This window comes from Corythoichthys intestinalis, chromosome 3 (assembly GCF_030265065.1).
Source record: "Corythoichthys intestinalis isolate RoL2023-P3 chromosome 3, ASM3026506v1, whole genome shotgun sequence".
NCBI classification, from domain to species: Eukaryota; Metazoa; Chordata; class Actinopteri; order Syngnathiformes; family Syngnathidae; genus Corythoichthys; species Corythoichthys intestinalis.
In genome coordinates, this window is record NC_080397.1 from 45,954,873 (window position 1) to 45,974,540 (window position 19,668).

Consider the following 19,668-nt stretch of genomic DNA (forward strand, 5'->3'; position numbering starts at 1 on the left):
TGTTTTTGGAACGTTTCCTGGCGCTCTCTTGCCCAAAAGTTTTTATTGACCATTTTTGAAATTTTGAAAAATTGCTTAAAGTGTATGTCATGCCCTGGGAAAATGTTAATATTTCATCATTTATCCATAAACGCATGCCTTTTGTATTCATATCGTGCCACTTCGTGTAATTACACACAAGAAAATGAGAGAAATTTGGCTCGATTGTCAAGCTAAAACTACCAGCGCCCGAGATCTGGCAGATTGTGTGTGTGACGTCATTACAAGTGAAGAGAGTGCCACCGGCCACTAGGGGGGCAGCGCCTGTCTGCATCAATATAATTGTGTGTTTTGAGCTGTTTATGCTGTTGCATTGTGTTCGTCCTGCTCATATTCCAGGTTCCCTCATGAAGAAACACCCCTCGTTGTCAATAAAAGAGAATTCAGAATTGACAGTGAGGGGTGTTTCTTCAACAAGAAAAAAGGCTCAGTGCTTTAATACTGAATGGCGGCGATGATGGCAGACAATTTCGTTTCTAGTTTCAGCGACGAATCCGACGTAGAAGGGCGTAACGAATGTTCATCTAATGGTGACGAGGAGAGTTACGAAGCTTTAATTGGTGTTTTAGGTTAACAATTTGAGCCCAAACGAACGCCAATGCAGCGTAATGAAACGGTCATTGAGGGGAGCAATGACACTGATGAAACATCGGCAGCAGATCGTGTGGGAAACAACGAATGATATTTTTTGCATTTCTTTTAGTGAAGCTGATACACCGTGACCGCAAAATAAAGTAATGTATAGAATAATTATCATTTATTGCGCTATCATAGTTTTTCGCTCTGCCAACAGACACAAATATGAATGGGATCAGAGGATTTGTTCTATATATTTTACGAGCGATAATTTATACATGTGTCCAGTCCTGTATCCAATGCGTGATATTTTTTTATTATAAAAGAGTACTCACTCTGACCATTTCGAGCTTGGCTGCTCCCCTCCTTTGCTTAGCCTTAGCCTCCTTTGCCAGTCATCGTCCTCTTTCTTGATATCTCGGGACATTTAGGTGGCTGGTGTATGGTGGGCACCGCATTTGCTTTGAGCAGCAATCTTGCAGCAAAACCCGATTTCACTTGTCCATAGTTCGAGAAGATTTCAGGTGGAAAATAACAGAAAACCGTGCCGGAGGCTGGGTCTAGAAAATTAGCCCTCTTTGCACGGACGAACTTTACCCATTGTCTGCGTAGTCCAGCTTTTTTTTTTCGCGTTCGGGAACTCATAGATACTATATTCCGATAAATAGCTATTTGTACACCACAAAGCACAGCAGTTTTGAACCATTTTAGTGATGTTTTGGTCAAACAAACCCAAACGCTACTCTCTCGTCGATAAAAAACAATAGCACCTGGCTCCGCCTCGACTGTCAATCGCTTGTTGTGACGTCGCCGCCCCATTCGGCTGTTTCCGGAACACTTTCGGAAATGTTCGTCATTTTCGATAATTGCTCATTAATGTGATTGATTTTTTTGTTAACTTTATCAATATTTGTTATCTTGGCACATAACGGTTTTATTGATGTCTCACACCCCCTTTGCCGTTACATACCCTTTAAGCACCCCTTACCGCTTACAAAAAAGTCAAAAATTGACATTTCCCAAAAGTCAACTTTTTTGGCATATTTGGGTGGTGCCGAGAGTCCTCATGTGTTTTATGAATCGTCATATTTTGAGACGATTCGACCATATACAACAATTTAGCAAAGCGCAGATGACGAGAAATTAGTTTTTTAATCTACCGGTTAGCGACGCCTACCATTATAGGGCTCTAGAGTCCCCAACAGGTGGATGACGTCAGCGGGAGAATAGGCTCATCGGTTTTATTATTCAGCCCATTGAGGAGGAATTATTCAGAACGAGGAAAACGGAATGAAGAGAGCCGCAAAATGTCAGTGTTTCAGTCTCTCTACGCCAATATTTATACAGGATATTCTTTTTATCCAAGTATTTTCCCCCAATAGCTAAATAAATGGCATGGTCATGACAAATGACAGTCTTGTGCTGAATGGAATATGAAATAATAAAAATGGACGACATTCAGGACGACACGGCAAAATTACTCCATAATGGTCAAAACTGTCGACTTCACCTATACTGTCACACCTCCCAAAAGCTATTTTATGCCACCTAAGTCGGGCTTATGTCATTTCCCTTCCCCGGGCAGAGGACTCGTTTGCGGGGAAGCAGCTGGACAATGACCGCCAGACAAACCGGCCGAGCGTGTAGCTGCCAAATGGTTAACACGAATATGGCAAAAATAATGCTTTACTACACGGCGAAGTCGTAAACAGTGACAGACTCAGTGGAGGAGGGCAGCTGCAGTTTTTGTGCAGCTGACATGTGCAGCTAATGTGTATGAGGAGAGCTTTTTACATGCCCATCCATGATCAATGATGTTGATGTAAATAGTCCTTTATTTAAAGAATGTTTGTAGTGTTTACTTTGTAATCGCTGTATTCGCGCCTATTTTTAACACAAAGTTATAATTTCTGATCCGTTGGAAAATTTGACAGAACACCGGGCACATGAAGAGGGCAATAAGTCAAATACAGTGCTTTCCCAGCAGGGGGATGTGCGATAAGCCGCCGGTCGTCAGCCGAGTGGACAAGGAGCATGTCAGCCACAAAATGCAAACCACCTACATATTAAAATGTCTCAGTATTTGACATAATACAAAACACGATGTTTAAAAAATTAAATAAATATATCGATCGCTTCTTCACACATCCAAGTGGTCCATTTCATTCAGGAGCATAAAATACCGCGTGTATAATGAAATAAACATGCTTTTTCGTGTCACAGGCACTATAAAACATAATAAATCTGTTTATTACATAATGCAAGAGGTTCTGCTTTATAGTCAACAGAAGTGGGTAGAGTAGCCAGAATTTAGCTCTAGTAAGAGTAGCGTTACTTAAAAAAAAATATTACTCAAGTGAAGGTAAAAGTAGTCGTCCAAAAAATGTACTCAAGTACAAGTAAAAAAGTATTTGTTGAAAAAAATACTCAAGTAATGAGTAACATTGTGAGTAACTGCTTATATTTATGTTGTTTTTTTTTTTTTAACAATGGTATTTTTTTCTGAGCACAAAGTTATCTGTATGGACTGTTGTTATAATGAGACTGTACAATAACCCATTACATAACCACATTAAGCAAAAAAAAAAAAAAAAAAATCATTGAATTTCGACGAGAGAAGAAGAAAATACATAAATAAAGCATTATTTGTCCAAAGAGCATAACTGCCCTCTTGTGGAGAAAATGGTTCCTTCAGGATCACATCTCCGGTTTTCCGTGGTCAATCTGTGCCAAATAAAAACTGGGATAGAGCTTAAAATCCATGCTTTCGAGTCATGTTGAGGGCAGAACTCTATATCAAATTCTTCATTTTTACGGTGCTTTAAATACCACATGATTGAACAGGCTGGCGTGAAGATAGAACGTCAAGCTTGCGTCTGATTGGTGTAATGGAGTCATGGGATTATTGTTGCGAAGTCTCATTGGTGAAATCGGTAGACCTACCCCGGTAATACACCAGGCACATCTCAACTCTTGGCATCGCTAGCAAAAAATATTACATCTAATGTGTAGACGAAAGACGAAAAATGTAACGAATGTTGTGTAGCCCAAAGTAGCGGAGCAAGAGTAGGGTTTTTTTCCTCACAAATTTACTCATGTAAAAACTATCGCTTAGTAAAACTACTTTTAGAAGTATATTTTTCTCAAAATGCTTCTCAAGTAAATGTAATGGAGTAAATGTAACACGTTACTACCCACCTCTGATAATCAAGTAATTTAGTCAAGTGCAAAAAAAAAAGAATGCCAGACCACATGATTGTTTATTGTTTGGTAATAAAAATTTGCACATGTAAAAATGTTTTATGTTGGTTATTTGCACAAAATGTTAGATTAGGGCAGAAAGTGTACAGAGTATGACTTGAGGCATATGTATATGGGCAATATAAATTATTTTGCACTAGGACATGTAAAGAAAACAGGATTTTTGTATTCATATTAAGAGCTACAAATAATTAGATGAAATATTTACACGAGAGAAGCAATTTGATTCTCACCTTAAATAAATAAGGAATTATTGTACAATGCTTCAGTCATGACAAAATTGTGCATCATATTCATGTTCTTAATTAGTGTACTCAAAATATTCTTTGGGACGGCAAATCGGAAAGACAGACAGAAACAGTCCTCCGTGTGTGCCCACCCACATACTCGTCTGGGCACATTTTCCAGATAACTACATTCAACCTTGTTAGTACACTCAATATGTGATGCAACTATTGCATTACATGATGACATAATGACTCATTCAGTACTGGAGCTTAAAGTTAGTCACTGTCTTTGTTAGTTTGTTTGTTAGTTAATTTAGTATGTTAGTTTGTTAGTCATTAAAAGCGTTTTGGTTAGTATTTGTCAAACAGTATGTAGCAGCTTGTCAAAAGTTGTCGTTAAACACAAATGATAATTCCCTTGTATGATTTTAAAAAGAATTTTAAGTTTACACAGGCCATGCTTTAGTCTGGTGATCAATAAGAGCAAATAATACTTTGATTTGAAAATACGTAAAGAACCAAGAGTTATGCACACAAACATGTTAGTATTTGGCAGCCTTCCAATGTTAGTATTGAGAGTTAGTAATGTTGCTTCCGATGGCAACAAAGCACTTATCCGCAAAGCTTGACCACACGGTGCACACAAAGTCATACGCGGACGGGGCGCGCTTCAGGCTTTGGCCTAAAACACAACACCATGCTATTATTAATTTTCTTTGTTCAGAATCCGTGATCTTTATGGACTTTGTAGTCAAGCCAGGATGATAAGACACTTTTCTGCTTCTGGCTCATGCCGTTTCCTCCCCAAATCTTGAAACCCTTCTTAAAGTTGATACACTATGCTAGAGTTTTCATTCATGGCCTTCTTTAATGATCAGCCCGAATAAATCATATAAGAGGGGTTGCAGGATCAAGAGAGAGGCTTTACATGTGTGCTGCCACTAAGCCGAGGGTTAGTCACTGAATAAGAGGCAAGCCTATAGCCTTGAGCGGAGAGGTTAGTAGTCATCCCACTGTTAGCAAAAATTAGTGTTGTAAAGGAATTATGTTAGTATAGACCAGACCCCATTTTCATAATTATTATATATATTTTTAGGGCTGTCAAACGATTCAAATTTTTAATCGAGTTAATCACAGCTTAAAAATTAATTAATTGTAATTAATTGCAATTCAAACCATTTCTAAAATATGCAATATTTTTCTGTAAATTATTGTTGGAATGGAAAGATAAGACGGATATATACAGTGCCTTGCAAAAGTATTCGGCCCCATTGAATCTTGCAACCTTTCGCCACATTTCAGGCTTCAAACATAAAGATATGAAAATTAAATTTTTTTGTCAAGAATCAACAACAAGTGGGACACAATCGTGAAGTGGAACAACATTTATTGGATGATTTAAACTTTTTTAACAAAAAACTGAAAAGTGGGGCGTGCAATATTATTCGGCCCCTTTACTTTCAGTGCAGCAAACTCACTGCTCTGTGATAGTCTCAGGGTTCTGTTTAAAGTGCAGAGAGCATTATGAAAACCAAGGAACACACCAGGCAGGTCCGAGATACTGTTTTGGAGAAGTTTAAAGCCGGATTTGGATACAAAAAGATTTCCCAAGCTTTAAACATCTCAAGGAGCACTGTGCAAGCCATCTTATTGAAATTGAAGGAGCATCAGACCACTGCAAATCTACCAAGACCCAGCCGTCCTTCCAAACTTTCTTCTCAAACAAGGAGAAAACTGATCAGAGATGCAGCCAAGAGGCCCATGATCACTCTGGATGAACTGCAGAGATCTACAGCTGAGGTGGGAGAGTCTGTCCATTGGACAACAATCAGTCGTACACTGCACAAATCTGGCCTTTATGGAAGAGTGGCAAGAAGAAAGCCATTTCTCAAAGATATCCATAAAAAGTCTCGTTTAAAGTTTGCCACAAGCCACCTGGGAGACACACCAAACATGTGGAAGAAGGTGCTCTGGTCAGATGAAACCAAAATTGAACTTTTTGGCCACATTGAAAAACGATATGTTTGGCGTAAAACAACACAGCTCATCACCCTGAACACACCATCCCCGCTGTCAAACATGGTGGTGGCAGCATTATGGTTTGGGCCTGCTTTTCTTCAGCAGGGACAGGGAAGATGGTTAAAATTGACGGGAAGATGGATGCAGCCAAATACAGGAACATTTTGGAAGAAAACCTGTTGGTATCTGCACAAGACCTGAGACTGGGACGGAGATTTATCTTCCAACAGGACAATGATCCAAAACATAAAGCCAAATCTACAATGGAATGGTTCAAAAATAAACGTATCCAGGTGTTAGAATGGCCAAGTCAAAGTCCAGACCTGAATCCAATCGAGAATCTGTGGAAAGAGCTGAAGACTGCTGTTCACAAACACTCTCCATCCAACCTCACTGAGCTCCAGCTGTTTTGCAAGGAAGAATGGGCAAGAATGTCAGTCTCTCGATGTGCAAAACTGATAGAAACATACCCCAAGCGACTTGCAGCTGTAATTGGAGCAAAAGGTGGCGCTACAAAGTATTAACACAAGGGGGCCAAATAATATTGCACGCCCCACTTTTCAGTTTTTTATTTGTTAAAAAAGTTTAAATTATCCAATAAATTTTGTTCCACTTCACGATTGTGTCCCACTTGTTGTTGATTCTTGACAAAAAATTAAAATTTGATATCTTTATATTTGAAGCCTGAAATGTGGCGAAAGGTGGCAAGGTTCAAGGGGGCCGAATACTTTTGCAAGGCACTGTACATTCAACATACAGTACATAAGTACTGTATTTGTTTACCATAACAATAAATCCACAAGATGGCATTAACATTATTAACATTCTTTCTGTGAGAGGGATCCACGGATAGAAAGGCTTGTAATTCTTAGAGGATAAATGTGAGTTTGTATATTGTGACTAAATATTGCCATCTAGTCTATTTGTTGAGCTTTCAGTAAATTATACTGTAGCGATTTAACTGTTCTGCCCAAATGCATGATGGGAAGTGGTGCAACCATGACTGTGTGTGATGGCAGCAATTGATATATCTTCTCTGCGTTGTGTACAATACAGGGTATTAAGAAAAAGATCGACTCCTGTTATTTGACCCCACGTCGCTTCCCACAATATTTTTAGTTGTTGTGGAAGAGATGTTAATGCTTCAGTCAATTAAAAGCATGGCTACAGTGACTGCTTGTATCTTCTCCACTCACTTGACGCTGCCTCTTAGCTCTGTATATTAGTAAAACGGCGCCATTACAGGTTGTTTGCGGCAATGCATGAGTGGGTCGTGCCGCACATGCGTTAATTGCATTAAATATTTTAACGTGATTAATTTAAAAAATTAATTACCGCCCGTTAACGCGATAAATTTGACAGCCCTGATTTTTTTAATGAACTAGATACAAGTTACTCCTTCAGCGGCATTCTTGTGATTATTCACAAGGATTTTCTATATAGGGTAGCTTCATGCTATTACTACAGTTTTCAGAAACAATGAAAAAATACCAGATAGTCATTTGTCAATATTTTCTTCAGGGTCTGGTGTGTTTAGCAGCTAGAAGATTTAGAATACACATGCACACGGACACGCAGAGACACAAAAAGATGGCACATGCATACAAACGTGCATTCACACCTCAGTAAAATGCACACTATACAATACGTATTGTATATACTGTAAAACATAAAGAGAAACCCAAAGGTATGCATCATCATCATAGAACACTCTTGATCAGTGTTCAGTTTTGAAAGTGAAATAATTTTTTGTTTGGCCTCTGTAACCAACTGTACCAGCTTTAAAATACAGTGGTATGAAAATGTATCTGAACCTTTTGGAATTTCTCACATTTCTGCATAAAACCACCATCAAATGTGATCTGATCCTTGTCAAAATCACACAGATGAAGAAAACAACGTCTGCTTTAACGAAAACCACCCAAACATTTGTAGGTTTTCATATTTTAATGAGGATAGCATGCAAACAATGACAGAAGGGGTAAAATAAGTACGTGAGCCCTATGCCTAAGGAGACTTAAAGAGGAATAGAAACCAATTTTAACCAAAGAATTCAAGTCAGGCGTGTGCCTAATCACTGCTGAGTGGTTTAAAGCTGACCTGCCCACTATGAAACACAGACCTGGCCTGGTATGAATTGTCTTGATGAGAAGCATTGTCTCATGTGCATCATAGCTCGGTCAAAAGAGCTGTCTGAAGACCTGCGATCAAGGATTGTTGATTAATATAAAGCTGGGAAAGGATACAAAACCATCTCTAAAAGTCTGGATGTTCATCAATCAACAGTAAAATAAGTTGTCTACAGATAAGAGTTTGGCACTGTTACTTCTCTCTCCAGGAGTGGCCGTCCATCAAAGATGACGCCAAGAGTTCAGCATAGAATACTCAGCAAGGTAAGAAAAAAAAAAACAAAAAAAAAAAACAAGAGTGTCTGCTAAAGACTCACAGAAATCACTGGCACAGTCCAATATCTCTGGGCACACATCAACTATATGTAAAACTATGGCCAAGAATGGTGTTCATGGGAGGACTCCACGGAGGAAGCCACTGCTGTCTAAAAAAAAACATTGTTGCTCGTTTAGTGTTCACAAAAAGGCACTTGGACACTCCACAAAAGTTTTGGCAAAATATTTTGTGGACTGGTGTAACCATCGTTGAATTGTTTGGGGGTAACATACAACATCATGTGTGGAGGAAAAATGGAACAGCTCACTGACATCAACACCTTATCCCCACCGTGAAGCATGGTGGAGAGATTATCATGATTAGGGGCTGTTTTGCTGCCTCAGGGCCTGGACAACTTGCAATCATTAATGGAAGAATGAATTCAAAAGTTTATCAGGATGTTTTTCAGGAAAACCTGAGGCCGTCTGTCAGACAGTTGGACCTAAAAAGAGGGCAGATGCTGTAACTAGATAATGATTCCAAACACAGAAGTAAATAAACTTCAGAATGGTTTCAGAAGAACAAAATACACGTTCTGGACTGGCCAAGTCAAAGTTCAGATTTGAACCCCATTGAGATGCTGTGGCATGACCTAAAGACAGTGATTCATGCCAGACATCCCAGGAATCTGACTGAACTACAGCAGTTTTGTAGAGAAGAATGGGCCAAGATTAGTCTTGATCGATGCGCCAGACTGATCTGCAGCTACAGGAAGCATCTGGTTGGAGTTATTGCTGCCAAGGCGGGTGGCACAAAATATTAAATGTGATGGTTCCACTATTTTTCCCCCTTCTGTCGTTCTTTGAATACTATCCTTATTAAAATATTACAACCTATAAATGTTTGGGTGGTTTTAGTTAAAGCAGACACTATTTTTTCATCTGTGTGATTTGGACAAAGATCAGATCATATTTGATGGTGATTTTATGCAGAAATGTGAGAAATTTCAAAAGGTTGAGATACTTTTTCATACGACTGTATGAGGTTTTCAATAATTGTGTTTGGTAAATTTAGATGTTTGCTTATTGTGTCATTAGGAGAGGTAAACAAGGAAGCGGGAGGAGGCCAGTGCACACATACAGCAGAAAATAGGTGTTCTGCTGTTGCAGCAGCTTTTTCATACACAAAATGTGGTTAATAAAAACTACTTTAGGATTTACATGCCTGATTAAAAAAAAAAAAAAAAAAAAAGGACAAAATACTGTCATATGACACATTTGCCCTGCTGCAAATTGGTGGAAAGCTGATTTCTAAAATGCATACTCCACTGACACACAAAAGAATGAGAAGTTGATCATCCTTTGAAGATACAGGTTAGAAGGGAAGCCATAGTTCCAGTATATCCCTGCAGGAGAAAAAGCATGACACCGTCAAAGGTCCCTTGAACAAATTTAAAGTTAGCACAAATATTTTAAGATTACACATTTTGGAATTCAATAATAAAATGCATTATTTAATTGTATTGTTTTCACTGCAATAGACACCATATGGCAAAACATATTCTGTATTCCAAAAAATAGACATTTTGTATGCACATATAACACACTCGCATGTAAGTTCAAACAAATTACAGTTGGGGGGACTGTCTTAGTTCAAATATACAGAGGCACTCTTTACCGTAATTGAGGCAGCACGTGGAGAACCGTCCAAGCAATGTAGTCAGTACAGGAGCACAATGTGTCAAAAGTGTGACCCAAACTGGAGTGCATTGGTGTAACTGCCAGGGACACACAACACAAAGCTGAACAAAAGCTACAGAAAAAAAAAATAAATCTCAAACTACTTATCTTGAATGCTTTTAATCCTGCTGCAACTACATACGATTTACTTTTTTTTTTTTTTATGTTTATTGGTGTCAATTTATTTAAACTGGCTAAAATTAAAAGACATAAAATTAGATTTTCTCTTGAGATTATTAATTTAAAGGCTGCAAGTGACTGTGATGGACGTCCAACCCATTTGAACTTGGAGAGATGGCAGCGGAGGATCACTGCTTGCCTTACAAGTTTAAAGGGGTTTGGACACCGATTGCTGTCCATAGTAGCGTGTTAAGATAATAGACTTGGGAGCATAACCTTTCCAGTTTGTTTAGCTCATTCGAGTAGCCTGAATCGATGTCATGTCAACTGCCCTTGAAGATGAATTCAGTAAATCCCAGCACCTTCCTAAAAAAACAACATTACAGTCATATAAGTGTATGATCATAAAATATAACTGCAATAGGGGTTTTCCTTTTAATATAAACCAGCAACCATTTTACAGGAATCACAGGCAAATTTGGCAATATAAGAGCCTGAATGTCTATTTGCAGTAGCTTATACTGGATCAATGTTACGTTTAAATGTATACAAATGATTGTGTATATAATAAATAATTGTTATTATCCAACAATTGAATAATAGCAGAGTCTCAGTATACATTCACACTGAACATGAATGAATTTTAATTCAAATAAAGATGAACTGAATGTGCCCTACAATATACAATGTTGCTCATAAATGTCACTATACAAAATGGATCTTTCCTTACCAGACATCTGAAGGTTGAACATGTCGCACAACGTTGTCACAATTGTTTTAGTTCCCATCACCAGAGCTTCCAACGTGTCAAACATGCACTGTGTTGTTCCCTTCAGTAAAGGAGGGAAATGGTCGCTCCTATATCTTGTTTAGCTGCAGAGCTGCTGCTGCAAGCACAAGTGGGAGTGCCGAGAGCAGCTGCGTGCAATCCTGTTTGGAGGACAGGATAATGTAGATAAGTCCCGAAACAAAGGACCGTGTTGGCTGTAAGGGGCTGCGTCGACATGAATAAGTCAGTGGAGCCGCTCCCCAGCTGCTGCTACAGGTTTGTGCTCTTTTGTATGCGCGCCCTTCATCCGCCATCTGTTTCCTGGGCAACCAAAGACTGCCTGCGGGTAGCAACACACCCAGCTACTATCTCAACTCCGAAACACTACTATTCTTGATATGTGCAGGAGATAAACAAGCCATTTTTGACAAAGTAAAAACAAAAAACACCAAACCATCAAAGCAAGGTCTTTATTTTTTGTCTATATAAGATATAGACACTTGCCCACCAACACACCCGCTGTCAACGGCCACACAAGGTCTTCATAATATACTGTAAATACTTGCCACCAACACACCAGCTTGTCCAATGGCCAATCAGAGTGAAAGGTTTGAATGTGAATATTCAAATTTTATCCAGGCAACCATATACAGTGGGGCAAATAAGTATTTAGTCAACCACCAATTGTGCAAGTTCTCCTACTTGAAAAGATTAGAGAGGCCTGTAATTGTCAACATGGGTAAACCTCAACCAAGAGAGACAGAATGTGGGAAAAAAAACCCGAAAATCACATTGTTTGATTTTTAAAGAATTTATTTCCAAATTAGAGTGGAAAATAAGTATTTGGTCACCTACAAACAAGCAAGATTTCTGACTGTCAAAGAGGTCTAACTTCTTGTAACGAGGTCTAACGAGGCTCCACTCATTACCTGTTTTAATGGCACCTGTTTTAACTCATTATTGGTATAAAAGACACCTGTCCACAAGCTCAGTCAGTCACACTCCAAACTCCACTATGGCCAAGACCAAAGAGCTGTCGAAGGACACCAGAGACAAAATTGTAGACCTGCACCAGGCTGGGAAGACTGAATCTGCAATAGGTAAAACGCTTGGTGTAAAGAAATCAACTGTGGGAGCAATTATTAGAAAATGGAAGACATACAAGACCACTGATAATCTCCCTCGATCTGGGGCTCCATGCAAGATCTCACCCCGTGGCGTCAAAATGATAACGTGAACGGTGAGCAAAAACCCAAATCCTCAAATCCTGCACTGCCAGACGTGTCCCCCTGCTGAAGAAAGTACACGTCCAGGCCCGTCTGTGGTTCACTAGAGAGCATTTGGATGATCCAGAAAAGGACTGGGAGAATGTGTTATGGTCAGATGAAACCAAAATAGAACTTTTTGGTAGAAACACAGGTTCTCGTGTTTGGAGGAGAAAGAATACTGAATTGCATCCGAAGAACACCATACCCACTGTGAAGCATGGGGGTGGAAACATCATGCTTTGGGGCTGTTTTTCTGCAAAGGGACCATAACGACTGATCTGTGTAAAGGAAAGAATGAATAGGGCCATGTATCGAGAATCTCCTTCCATCAGCAAGGCCATTGAAGATGAGACATGGCTGGGTCTTTCAGCATGACCCCAAACACACAGCCAGTGCAACAAAGGAGTGGCTTCATGAAAAGCATTTCAAGGTCCTGGAGTGGTCTACCCAGTCTCCAGATCTCAACTCCATAGAAAATCTGTGGAGGGAGTTGAAAGTCCGTGTTGCCCAATGACAGCCCCAAAACATCACTGCTCTAGAGGAGATCTGCATGGAGGAATGGGCCAAAATACCAGCAACAGTGTGTGAAAAGCTTGTGAAGAGTTACAGCCTCCGTTATTGCCAACAAAGGGTACATAACAAAGTACTGCAATGAACTTTTGGTCATGACCAAATACTTATTTCCCACCATGATTTGCAAATAAATTATTTAAAAATCAAACAATGTGATTTTCTGTTTTCTTTTTCCACATTCTGTCTCTCAAGGTTGAGGTTTAACCATGTTGACAATTACAGGCCTCTCTAATATTTTCAAGTAGGAGAACTTGCACAATTAGTAGTTGACTTATTACTTATTACTTATTTGCCCTACTGTATTAATGAGAATCCATCTGTTTACAGAGGGAAGAAAAACATTAAACAACCAACTGAAAAAGTTTGAAGAAGACCATTCTGGGGATTTTCACAGCTAAATGTCTGATAAAACTGAAAAATAACATCAAAAGTTATGAATAATAATCATCATAATCATAGTGATGATGATGGAGGGTCACTTTCAAAGCCAATGGGTTCAAAAGGAGAGAAAAAATATCATCTTACAAATAATTTAGTGGTCCCTATTGGCTACTTCATTTGCATTGTTTATTTTTCTGATTATATATTACTTTAACACCCTACATTTAATCAATTTATTTCAGAAACATGGTGGTCCAAAACCCAGAAACAATATAATGTACATATGTACATATATATATTCTTAAATATTAATGTATGATACAAGTATTATATACATTACAAATAATATGTTATAAATATCTCGTGACCCTTGTGAGGATAAACGGCATAGAAAATGAACTAATATGATAAATATTGTAAAAATATTAAAACAGCAGAAACGAAAATTAAAAGAGACAACGAATACCAGTGGCTCCATGAATCAGAAGTAAACCGAATAAAAGTACTTTTTACTACTTACTTAAGAAATCCGGTTGGTACTTTTTGGACAGTGAGGAAAGACTGTGACGCAATAGACAGAGAAAAGCAAGAAATTTCAAATCCATAGCCAGATTAAAGAGAATGTTTAATGTGCTGGCTATGAAAATTATTAGTGGTGAATATGTAATTTTATGCCATCATAAAATCCACGTTTCTGGCTGCCAAGTTACTATTTTTTTTTTTTTAATTTCTATTGTGACGTTCCATCCTGATTATCTTTTCTGATTTCAGTTTGCATCAAAGCTGTTCATATAGTGAGGGAATTAGTGAAAGCACTGTACAAGCAGAGGTGATAAAAAGTAGCCAAAAATTTTACTCACGTAAGAGTAGCGTTACTTCAAAGTAATATTACTCAAGTAAAAGCCGTTATTCAAAAAATGTACTCAAGTATAAGTAAAAAAAAAGTTGTCGTCGTCGATGTCGTTGTCATTGTCTCCCGCTTATCCGAATCCGGGTCTCGGGGGCAACAGCCTCAGCAAAGAGGCCCAGACAGCCCTCTCCCCAGCCACATCCACCAGCTCGTCTGGAAGAATCCCAAGGCGCTCCCAGGCCAGCCGAGAGATATAATCTCTCCAGCGTGACCTGGGTTGGCCCCCGGGGTCTCCTCCCAGTTGGACATGCCTAAAACACCTCGCGAGGGAGGCGTCCAGGGGGCATCCTAACCAGATGTCCAAACCACCTCAACTGGCTCCTTTCGACATGGAGGAGCAGCGGCTCTACTCCGAGTCCCTACCGGATGACCGACCCCTATCTCCAAGGCTGAGCCCGGCCATTCTACGAAGGAAACTCATCCGCGATCTTGTTCTTTTGATCATTACCCAAAGTTCATGGCCATAGGTGAGGGGTAGGAACGTATACTGACCGGTAAATTGAAGGCTTTGCCTTCTGGCTCAGCTCCCTCTTCACCACGACAGACTGGTTAAGCGCCCGCAACACTGCGGACGCCGCCCCAATCCGCCTGTCAATCTCACGCTCTGACCTACCCTCACTCGTGAACAAGGTCCCGAGATACTTAAACTCCTCCACCCGGGGCGGGAACTCACCCCTAACCTGGAGCGAGCAATCCACCCTTTTCGGCTGAGAACCATGGCCTCAGACTTGGAGGTGCTGATTCTCATCCCAGCCACTTCACAACTCGGCTGCGAAGTGTCCCAGCGAGAGCTGGAGGTCGCTGTGCGACGGAGCTAGAAGAACCACATCATCTGCAAAAAGCAGAGATGAGATCCTCCCACCACCGAACTCGACCCCCTCCACCACTCGGCTGCGCCTAGAAATTCTGTCCATGAAAGTCACGAACAGAACAGGTGGCAAAGGGCAGCCCTGGTGGAGTGCAACCCTCACCGGGAACAGGTCCGACTCATTGCCGGCCACACGGACCAGACTCATACTCCTGTGGTAGAGGGACTGGATGGCCCCTTGCAGAGGGCCGTCCACCCCGTACTCCCGGAGTACACCCCACAGGGTGCCCCTGGGGACACAGTCATAAGCCTTCTCCAAATCCACAAAACACATGAGGACTGAATTGGCAAACTCCCATGCCCCCTCAAGCACCCTTGTAAGATTAAAGAGCTGGTCCGTAGTTCCCCAGCCAGGACGAAACCCACATTGTTCCTCCTCGATTTGAGGTTCAACTATCGACCGGACCCTCCTTTCCAGTACCCTGGCTTAGACTTTCCTGAGGAGGCTGAGGCGTGTGATTCCCCGATAGTTGAAACACACCGTCTGGTCTTCTTTCTTAAAGATATGGACCACCACCCCGGTTTGCCATTCCAAAGGCACTGCCCCCTATGACCATGCAATGATGCACAGGCGCGTCAACCAAGACAGCCCTGCAACATCTAAAGCCTTGAGATAGCCAGCGTGGACTTCATCAATCCCCGGAGCTCCGCCACCATGGAGTAATTCTACTACCTCAGCGACTTCTGCCCCAGTGATTGACCCAACCAACCCCAGGTCCCTCGGCTCTGTTTCCTTCATGGAATGTGTGTTGGTGGGATTAGGGAGGTCCTCAGAGTATTCCTTCCACCGCCTGACAATGTCCTCAATTGAAGTCAGTAGCTCGTGTGGGCGAGATGCCACCTTCCCCCCCTGAGGCACCGGATGGTTTGCCAAAACCGTTTTGGAGCCGATCGATAGTCTTCCTCCATAGCCTCACCGAACTCTTCCCATGTCCTCCGAGTTTTTTCCTCGGTGACTGCCACAGCTGCACTCCGCTTGGCCCGCCGGTACCAGTCAGCTGTCTCAAGAGACCCACAGGCCAACCATGCCCTGTAGGCCTCCTTCTTCAGCCTGATGGCCCCCCCACCTCCGGTGTCCACCATCTGGTTCCAGGGTTATGTGTCGAGGTGAGGCCGACTTTATCTAGCCGGAATCGCTGAACCTCTTCCACAAGTTCCCGCTCCTTCCCCGGCAGAGTGGGAACTGGCCATGTTCCAAATGCCAGTTTCCACAACTGGGGATCAGACCGCCAAGATCCCCGCCTTGGTCTGCTACCCAATTCACATTGCACCGAACCCTGCGGATTCAGCCTGCATGTGGTGGGTCTACGGGACGACGGGCCTATGTATCTGGTTGGGGCTGTGCCCGGCCGGGCCCCATTGGCAAAGGCCTGACCACCAGGCACTCGCACACGGACCCCAACCCCAGGCTTGGCTCCAGGGCGGAGCACGGTACTCCTCCAAGCCGGGTCCACTTACTCCTGTTTTTATCGTCCATCAGGGTCTTCTGAGGGTAAAAAAAAAAGTATTCAGTGAAAAGAATACTCAAGTAATATATAACATTGAGAGTAACTGCTTTATTTTGTTTGATTTTTTTAAACAATGTAATTTTTTTTTCTCAGCAAAAACTTATCTTTATGAGCTGTTGTTATAATAATCCATTACATAACCACATTAAGCCAAAGAAATACAAAAAAATAAAAATTGAATTCCAGCAAGAGGAAAAAAAAACAGAAATGAAGCTTTATTCGTCCAAAGCGCATGAGTGCACTTTGGTGGAGAAAATAGTTCCTAGTTTGAATAGTTAATACTATAGTTACTATTATGAAATTAAAAGGATCATATCTCCGGTTTTCCGTGGTCAATCGGTGCCATATAAAACCTGGGAAGAGAGGTTTAAATCCGCACTTTCAAGTCATGTTTAGGGCAGCGCTCCATGTCTAATACTTCATTCTTCAAGCTTGCGTCAGATTGGTGTAATGGAGTCATGTTATTATTGTTGGGACGTCTCATTGGTGAAATTGGTAGAGCTACTCTTGGCATCGCTGGCAGAATTTTTTTTTTTTTTATCTGTTCCGTTGAAAAAAGAAAAATGTAACGACTCTTGTGTAGCCCAAAGTAGTGGAGTAAGAGTAGCATTTTTCTTCTGGTAAAAGTGAAAAGTATGGCTTAATAAAAATACTCATAGAAGTACATTTTTCTCAAATGTTACTCAAGTAAATGTAACGGAGTACTTGTTACACGTTACTACCCACTTCTGTGTACAAGTAATCAAGGAGAGTGTTTTTTTGTGTGTTTTTTTCTAATTATCATTATTATTTACATTTTTCTTCTTATTCGAGTACAGTTTGAGTAAGAAACCTGGCTGTTAGGAATGCACTAATGCACTTTTTTTTTTTCTAAATTCTGGATTGGAATTGTATCTACTTTTATCAGAGTTAACTTTTACCAGAGTCTATTTTTACACACATAGCTGTACATTTATAATACAGAGAGTTAGTATTTTCGTTAATTTTGGATTATGATTAATAACTCGGAAAATATGTTCTATAAAATGCTTGACATCGCACTCACCAGACGGTGGCGACAGCGTGCCAATCTGCACATATTCGGCCGCTTTTGGCTGTCTCAGAGTACTCAGACCCGGAAGTACCATGATGTTTTTCTACTTGTGCATGTAACTTATTTGGTGATGCTATGTTGCATTCGCCGGTCTTAACAGGTCTGTCTGGCTTGTGTCGAGTCACCGAACATCTTTTTGTGAGTAACAGCAGAGCGGCAAATTGCGCTTCTCTCGTGAGCGGGAATAACATAACATGCATCATTAACGTCAGTGAAACTAAAAGCAACAGTCCTGTTGTTCACGGTGTGGAGTACATTCATATTGCACTGTCTGACTCGCCGTCCACCCCTCTAGTGAATCACTTTGACGAGGTGGCAGATAAAATACTGCACGAAGCACGGAAAGGTGGTCGCACACTGGTGCACTGCAACGCGGGCGTCAGCCGCTCAACTACACTCTGCATGGCGTTTCTAATCAAGCACCAAGGTGCTACTCTGATGGAGGCCTACACTACCGTCAAAAACTGTCGGCCCATGGTGAGGCCAAATAATGGCTTCTGGAAGCAACTAATCCAATATGAGGCAGAGCATCGTGGGTGCACATCTGTCCGGATGGTGTCCTCGTCCATGGGGGAGATACCTGATTTTTATGAAAATGAGGCTAAAAATATGATGCCGCTCTAAAAGACTACTACTATTCAATGTTGTGGGTACTGTGTAAGCCTACTTATCTGACACTTTGTTATTCCTACTTGGACAAGTGCTGGGAAAAAAAAACTTGTAAAGAACTTTGGCTTTAGCTGTAGTTTTGCAAAGTGGTTTACAAATAATATTCAGAAGAAATGCATTAAAATGTGCTTTTACAACAAAAATGTTTCAATTGATTGTTTCAATTGATACTATCAGATAGGAATGTAACTTCGTTATGAACTACGTTTTGTTTTCTGCTTCTTCTGGCAGTTACCAAGTTTGCGGTAGACTTGTCAGGCAGGTTGTGCAACATTGTCAAGTATTTTCAATTCAATTTGAAGGGGAAAATTACCACGACCTACTTTAAGATCACTTTCCTCTGTGAGGTAGGCTTTGTAATGTTGATGTGGTTGACAGGGGAAAACGCAGTGCTTTCATTTGTGAGGTGTACATGGGTGACAGGGAGAAAATCACATTAGGGGAAATAACAAACTGTCATTGTTAATTCAATTTAAAGGGGGAAATGACCAGTACCTACTTTCAGATAACGCTTTCCATATATGTGGGTTATGGGTAGGGATGTCCTGATGAAATCCTCAGCATCGATATCGGCACGTGTTACAACTATTTTTGGAGTATCGGATCCGATCAAGTAGTCTCATGTTTTCAGTACCATCGTGCTTTTTGATTGTTGTAAATCAAACCACTAGGCCTGGGGTCAGCAACCCGCGGCTCTTTAGCGCTGCCCTAGTGGCTCCCTAGAGCTTTTTCAAAAATGTTTCAAAATGTAAAAAGATGGGGGAAGGAAATATATTGTTTTGATATGTTAAGGGTATCTGTGGGGTCTCAAAAAGTCTTCTTAAATCCAATAATTTGAATGTAAGGCCTTCAAATGTTTCATTCTCCTAACATCTCTCAAAAGGGCTCAAATACGATTTTGAAAGAGCTTTTTAAGGTCGCATTTAAATGTTTCCATTTATAAAGACATCAAAACCTAACTACAAAGCAGAACTACCTGTGCTGCCCGCTCATTTTGTCTTTTTATATTTACATATTTTTTGCCAGCATTGATGTGAAATGGGTCTCAAACAGTCAGACTTCAATATGGTGTTAAAAATTTCTTAAAATTTGACCTGTTGCAGAGACCAGTTGGTTTCTGTGGGAGGACAAACATAACACAAACATTCTTCTAATTCATTAATATTGTAATGAACTTCAGGGGGATCGTACAACATGGTCACATTGTAAGTCATTCTCTATAGGATGCACTGCAGGGAAAATAAACATTTAATCCGGAAGGCT

At 40.7% G+C, this 19,668-nt stretch overlaps 1 protein-coding gene and 1 long non-coding RNA gene across 2 annotated transcripts; one reads left to right on the forward strand and one right to left on the reverse strand.

The window, feature by feature from the left end:
- Nucleotides 1-6,801: 6,801 nt before the first annotated feature.
- LOC130913521 (uncharacterized) lies at nt 6,802-11,493 on the reverse strand. Its single transcript, XR_009062779.1, has 3 exons — nt 11,097-11,493; nt 10,185-10,732; nt 6,802-9,912 (listed from the first exon to the last, which is right to left on the reverse strand). It is a non-coding gene; the product is annotated as an uncharacterized LOC130913521 (long non-coding RNA).
- Nucleotides 11,494-17,750: 6,257 nt separating this feature from the next.
- LOC130913874 (dual specificity protein phosphatase 18-like) lies at nt 17,751-18,544 on the forward strand. Its single transcript, XM_057832786.1, has one exon. The coding sequence runs from the start codon at nt 17,812-17,814 to the stop codon at nt 18,358-18,360; it is 549 nt and encodes a 182-aa protein (XP_057688769.1). The 5' UTR covers nt 17,751-17,811; the 3' UTR covers nt 18,361-18,544.
- The last annotated feature ends 1,124 nt before the right edge of the window (nt 18,545-19,668 follow it).

What these genes read in the sequence shown, in the direction of transcription:
- LOC130913874 (XM_057832786.1), top strand. Translation starts at nt 17,812, where the DNA reads ATGTTGCATTCGCCGGTCTTAACAGGTCTGTCTGGCTTGTGTCGAGTC.